This window comes from Austrofundulus limnaeus, unplaced genomic scaffold (genome assembly GCF_001266775.1).
Source record: "Austrofundulus limnaeus strain Quisiro unplaced genomic scaffold, Austrofundulus_limnaeus-1.0 Scaffold1255, whole genome shotgun sequence".
Lineage (NCBI taxonomy): Eukaryota > Metazoa > Chordata > Actinopteri > Cyprinodontiformes > Rivulidae > Austrofundulus > Austrofundulus limnaeus.
Genome location: NW_013953657.1, coordinates 36,626 through 43,517, shown reverse-complemented (window position 1 = coordinate 43,517; position 6,892 = coordinate 36,626). Strand labels below are relative to the sequence as shown.

At 40.3% G+C, this 6,892-nt stretch overlaps 1 protein-coding gene across 1 annotated transcript in view; it reads left to right on the top strand.

The window, feature by feature from the left end:
* brd8b (bromodomain containing 8b) overlaps positions 1 to 5,277 on the top strand; it is a 38,400-nt gene extending 33,123 nt beyond the window's left edge. Inside the window, exons 18-19 of the mRNA XM_014031457.1 lie at positions 2,228 to 2,272; positions 4,398 to 5,277. Coding sequence (XP_013886911.1) covers positions 2,228 to 2,272; positions 4,398 to 4,457 — 105 coding nt within the window. The 3' untranslated portion in view covers positions 4,458 to 5,277. The remainder of the gene's footprint in view (positions 1 to 2,227; positions 2,273 to 4,397) is intronic.
* The last annotated feature ends 1,615 nt before the right edge of the window (positions 5,278 to 6,892 follow it).

The window sequence follows — 6,892 nt, the reverse complement described above, 5'->3', positions numbered from 1 at the left end:
GTGTGTGTGTGTGTGTGTGTGCGCGCGCGCGCTTACTGTATCTGCATATTAATACTGATCAAGTAAATTACAATAGATTTAATAATAGATAAAATGCTCTATTTGGTGTCATAACTTCTGGTAAACGTATTTCACTCGAGTTAAGACAGAAAATCTCAAGTTTCCTTGGAGATCATGAAGTAAAATACTTCAGCCTATTTTGTTACAGAATATATTTGGTTTTATACCTAAAGTTAATTTTATTTTGTTTCTGCATTGTGGACTTGATCTGATCCAGTCAAAACTGCTTTAGGACTTTAAAACTGTTAGTCTGTTGGAGAAAGCAATGTTAGCATTTTTGTTTTTGTATATTCTTAATGTACTGGTTCCAGTTTCCAGTTTGTGGATGGTCTTTTCAGGGACTTGCAGAGGTCTTCTGATGAGTATTATTGCTCCATATTACTTTGAATTAAACTATGGTACAAAATAGTTTTGAGAACAAAACTTCTTTAGTGAGGTTTAATCTGGTGGCAGGATATCTGGGTTCTAGGTGGAGCTTTGGGGCAGTGGTGGATGCATGCCCATGGTGTGGGCCACTTATGAACCAGCGAGGCTTTGGTCATGAAGAACTTGAGACAGGTCACTCTGACCTCACGCCTGGGTGATTGTGACCAGGTCTTTGAAGCAGCTAAAGCTGACATCAGACCTGTGTTTGTAACTTCACTCTGATCTTTTATGAATAGCTGCTTCCCGATGTGGTCCAAAACTGTTGTACCAGGGTGGGAGTAGAGAATGCAGTGAGTGTCTCAAGTGCACAGAAAACAGCAGGAAAAGCTATGTGGCATATAAGTTGCTTTGGTCAAACTCAGTTATTTATTAGACAATGTACAACAAATGACAATGACTTGCAGAAGTTTTAAACAAAGATCTCGCACAATTTGTTAGTGCTTAGATTGTGTATTGAGAATGACTCAGCTACTACAGGATGAATCCTGGCATTATCATCTTGGAACATGGCCTTCCACCAGGAAAGAAAAAAAATCACTGATAGGTCATTCAGTGTATTTAGGTAGTCAGCTGGCCTCATTCTTTGACCTAATGTTGCTGAACCTAGACCTGACCAACTGTAGCAACCCCACATCATAGCACACAGACTTGTACAGTAGACACTAGGCATGATGGGTTACCCTGATTCGCCCATCACTCTGGAACCGGGTCGATCTGGACTCATCAGACCACATGATCCAGTGCTTCAATTCCGTTTATTTATATAGCAACAAATTATTCCCAAACCCTACGTTGTGCATGTGCAAATGCTCCTTCACTATTAAACATAGCTCTGAGTTCTACTGTTGTCTTTCTGCAATTTGGTTTCACCAAATGTTTAAGCCAATGATTATTCAGGATTTTTTTCTGATGACATGCCTTCCTCAAAGATGATGTTTCCCCCACTGTTCTTCTAGATTTTAAAAATGCGATGGACAGTTCTTTACCCGATTTTTATTTGTTTCAACAATCTCTAGATGTTTTCTCTGCTTGATGCCGACACATCGACCCTTCTGAAGCAGATTATCTTTTCCATGACCACAAGATGTGTCTATCATCTTGGTTGTTTCACCAATGAGAAGCTAATCAGTTAGGGTTAAATAACTTGTTCCCAGATGAAAAATAATCACTCATGCAGTAGTTATCGAATCTTACTGTTTGCTTAGGTAAATCCAGATGTTGACCTTTTCTTTGACCAGGCGGTGTACACATGTACAAATAAATTAACAAATGTTTAGTTGTAAACAAATTTATAAAAAGTTATGAATATTTGAGTCTCAAAAAGCATTGAACTTCCAAACTAAAATGTTTGCTAGGTTATGGAGAGTGTATTGTTACCATCACACAGTGTGAACTGAGCCTTAGCCGTGAGGCGTTCACAGACCAGAATAAAAACAGACTGTGTGTCAGACTGGCACATCACCTGCTGAGTTGGTCAAAGCAGAAAATTGGATTATGTTTGTAAGCAGCCTGTCATTACATTCTTACATTATACTGTATGTTTGTATCAGGTTTTTGTAATTTCTCTTCTGCACTTTGGTGCTAAAAAAGATGTGTGTTAGCACTTACGTGTGTGTGTGTTGTGATGAGTCCTGTCAGCGTCCTCCTGATGTTTGACTCTTAACTCGTATAAAACTTGCTTTCTCACGCCCGTTTGTGTCTTAGCTTTCTCTTTCTCACTCCGATGTTTGTCCTCCTACAGGACAGTGTCCCAATGGCCTCTCCTGCTTTCCTTCTCTCTCTCTTTGTAAGTATTCAGGTTCTCCCTCAGCTCTCCCCAGAACCAGGCCCGTCTCAATGCAAACATCATTCACACTCATGAAGCCACTCACTGTCTGCACCGCTGGTTTTTATTTTATTTGATTATCTTCATCTTTCAGTTTATTTTTACCACTGTGAGATTAAACCACACGGTTACAGTGAAGCTAATAGGTTAGTTGGTTTGTTTATCACGTCATCTTTTTGATTCTAGTCAAGAATTAAAGAATCTTGTTGTCAAACTTTAAGGGGTTTTCAATCATTGGAAAGCAGGTTTAACAGCTTCACTGAGGCGCACATCAGAAGGACCTCCTCTCTCACACACACACCATATATATTTGAACCTGTCTGCACACACTCTACTACGGAGCCCGTAAGGGGACTTGGGGAAAAAAACGGATCCTGACTCACTTTCTCAGGATACCGAGAAAGAAAGTTGGGATCCTGAGAAAAAAAGTCGGGATCCTGAGAAAAAAGTCAGGATCGTGAGAAAGAAAGTTGGGATCTTGGGAAAGAAAGTCGGGATCCTGAAAAAAAAGTCGGGATCCTGAGAAAAAAAGTCGTGTTCCTAAGAAAGAAAAGTTGGGATCCTGAAAAAAAGTCGGGATCCTGAGAAAAAAAGTTGAGATCCAGAGAAAGTTTTTCAGGATCCCGACATTTTTTTCTCGGGATCCTGAGAAAAAAATGTCGGGATCCTGAGAAAAAAAAGTCGGGATCCTGAGAAAAAAAAGTCGGGATCCTGAGAAAAAAAAAGTCGGGATCCTGAGAAAGAAAAGTCGGGATCCTGAAAAAAGTGTCGGGATCCTAAGAAAAAAAGGGATTCTGAGAAAGTTTCTCAGGATTCTGACTTACTTTCTCAGGATCCCGATACAACAAAGTTGGGATCCTGAGAAAGAAAGTCGGGATCCTGAGAAAAAATGTCGGGATCCTGAGAAAAAAAGTCAGGATACTGAGAAAGAAAGTCGAGATCCTGAGAAAGAAAAGTAGGGATCCTGAGGAAAAGTCAGGATCCTGAGAAACTTTCTCAGGATCCTGACTTACTTAAATGAACGTTATTAGAGGTTATTAGTCCCACACATTCTGTTCAGATGGTCCCTCCTCTACCTCTTAGCTTGGAAGGCACTTATCAATCATTTTTATGGCTGATATGCATTAAGACTAAGTAGATTTATCTCCTCACCCGGGATGTGGGTCAGCCCGACTCACAGTCCAACTTTGAACTTCATTACTCACAACCACCCAGCGTAACCAGATGTTACAGTTTCCCGGACAACAGGGTAGTTTTGCTAAAGCTAGCCAGCTGCCTTCTCATGATTAAACCTCAAAAAGAACCAAATGGATTTATGTGAAACATTCAGGAAATGTTTATTACTCTTTAAAATGTTTATTACACCACAGAGAACAGTTTATTAAAGTTTGAAATGATACGGAGCACGAGCGGGCACACTGAGAAACTTTCTCAGGATCCCGACATTTTTTTTCTCAGGATCCCGACATTTTTTTCCTCAGGATCCCGATTATTTTTTTCTCAGGATCCCATCTTTTTTTCCTCAGGATCCCGACTTTTTTTTTCTCAGGATCCCGACTTTTTTTTTCTCAGGATCCCATCTTTTTTCCTCAGGATCCTGACTTTTTTTCTCAGTATCCCGACGTTTTCTCGGGATCCTGAGAAAGTAAGTCAGGATCCGTTTTTGTTTTTATTTCCCCCATGTCCCCTTACGGGCTCGGTATTTTACTCCTCACACACACACAGACTCCTTTTATCACCCAAACTTACGTTGCCCTTCGTTTAATGAGCTCGTGCTGGTTTCCTGTGTTTTTTATTTTTGTTTTTTTTTGTTTCTGTGTTGTTGTTCATGTTTCTGCATGTTCTAATTTATTTCCTCCTCCTTTTCTTTTCTAAATCTCCCCAGTGTTTTGCTTTATGTTTTTGGTCATCGTTATTTTTCATTTTGCCTTTCATTCAAGGAGGAAGCCCTCTGAGGTGGACTGTGCTGTGTCTTTGTGCAGAACTCAATCCCATGGCAAGGGTCTCTGCATTCTGTTCAGCTGAACTCTGACCTGTCATGACGAGTGCTTCTCCCTGTCTGTGCTCGTCTGTGTTTCTGCTGCAGGACGGAGGAACCAGGGGCCGCCGCAGCGCCATGGAGGCCGACCTCAAAATGAAGAAGTAGATTGAGCTTTTGGAGGAGACAACGCTCGTGATTCTGATGGGTGGAAGGTGGACTCTGTCTGATTTGTGTGTGTATACACACACCTGGACCTTTAGCATGTCAGAGAAGCTTATTTCCCTCCAAGGTAGAACATTGGTGAAGGTAAATCATAATCACCGCTTTTTTTCTTTCTCTGCTGAGAATGAACAAGAACTTTATATTTTTAAAAGAATCACCAGCAAAAGTTTGTCTAGGATCAAACAGTAAAGAGTTCTGTTAGAGATTTGCTCACGTTCAACATTTTATACGTTAGTACTTGTCTGTCTGTTGAGTGGATCCTGCGCCAAATTGTGCCCAGTCAACGTTGGCTGAAAAGACCCTGGACGGCAACAAGAATTAAAATCTGAAAACTCAAACTGTATTGTGAGTTCAACATCCCTCCCGTTTCTCCTGCATGTTGGGTCGAGGCCACACAGAACCAAAAAGAAGCATTCGTTCAGGCACAGACTGATCCACGGAGCGCTGTGAGGAAGCTCTGACAGTATTTTAGTCTCTTGTTTAGTCGGGGCTCAGGTTGATTCAGGTGCATGTTTTCTGTTGTTAAATAAAGGCAGTGTGAGCATTTCTGCTTTCAACAGCATGATTGAAAAGAGGCTGTGATTATACAGTTCACCTTCAGGTTAAATTCATATTTTAGACATCACATAGAAGAAAACAACAAACAAGCCTTCAAATGTGTAGCTTAGATCTTTTGAAGTGGGGTTCTGTGGAAAAGTTATGAAAGATTAATAACTTGTCGTTGATGGCTTCTTTAATAGTTAGGAGAAAGAGTTTGATTTTGGCTGCATTGATGAGCTAATGGCTAGTGTCAAAGCAGGACTAAGAACAAAGCTGGTTACTTTGTCTTAAAACATCAAACCTAAAAATTCATTGCAGTTCATTCACACTGTTTTATAAACCGATACATCACTGGTTATTTCACATCATGTGATTATTTGTGCAGCCGTGGCTCATTTGGTAGAGTTGATGCCTCTCACCAAGAAGGTTGCTGGATTGAATTCCAGCCTGGGAACCTTTCTGGGTAGAGTTTGCATGTTCTCTCCATGCATGCGTGGGTTTTCTCCAGGTACTCTGGCTGCCTCCCACAGATCAAACACATGACTGTTAGGTTAATTGATAACTCTAAAATTTCTAAATTGTCCCTAGGTGTGCGTGGGAGATAGATTGAATGCTTGTTTGTCTCGTTTGTCTCTGTGTCTCTGTGATGGACTGGGGACCTGTCCAGGTTAACCCCGCCCCTCACACATATGGGCACCAGTGACCCTGAAAGGAAGAAGCGGTTATAGATGATGGATGGATGATTCTTTAGATAGAATTGTGTGGTAATTTGCAAACACAAATAGCAGCAGCAGCTAGCTGTAGTTCTCCCAATACATCCTGCAGGATTACCATAAAAATGTCTACCAAAATAACTATTGTGTGAAATTGATGGTGTAAAGGTTTAAACAATAGCATTTGTGCTATGAAATTTAAAAACTGGACCTGTTTTAAGTTGGCAGTGACTCACTTTGGAAGTGACCCATCTTTGGCCCAGACCTAAGAATGTTGTTCGAAACCTCTACAATCGTAAACTTTTTAAAACAGTTTTTGCAAACGCCATTTTTTAAACCCGCACACTGTTGTCAGTTTGACAGTAAACGATTAGTTTGGTAAACATATTGTGGTATTCCAGCTGGTAGTGGTCTGAGCTGCAGCTAGCTGCTGCTAATTCTGTTTGCACTTGCTAATCTACATCAATCCCTTTATGAATAATCTTCTATGCATCCATTTCTTTACCAGCTTCTCCTTTCTGGGTACCTGGGGTCTCATTTATAAAGGATTGCGTGGAAACCATACTAAAAGTGAACGTACGGCCAAAAGGCSGAAATGGCGTACGCCAAAAAAAAATTCAGATTTATAAAACAGTACGTACACATGTTTCTGCGCATCTTTCCTTTAATGTAATTAAAGTCAATGTAAAGTACCTCATGAATGTTAAGATGCATTTAAATCAGTCAGCTGATCAATGTCAACAAAAGTGATCAGTTCAGACACGCTCCGTCCTGCGTCTGGAGGTTGACAGGTGCTGACTGACAGCTGCTCACGTGAACAGATTGTCTGTAACTGTGTTACGACCCGGCTCAGTCAGGGAAAAAGGAAGTAACATTAAGAAACCAGATGGAATTGGTTAAAATATGAACAATGGTTTATTTGTAAGACAGGCGTGATCTAATGAACAACTTTTAACAAAAGGAGGGTACTTTTTCAGAAGTACAAAGAGTCCCAACAAAAATATAAGATGGATTTAAAAATAGAAATAACAAACCAACCAAAAGTGCCAGTAACTGTGCTTTGTAACTTTACAAAGTTACAAATAAACAAACAAACGACACTACCAAACTAAATTAGTTTCAAAT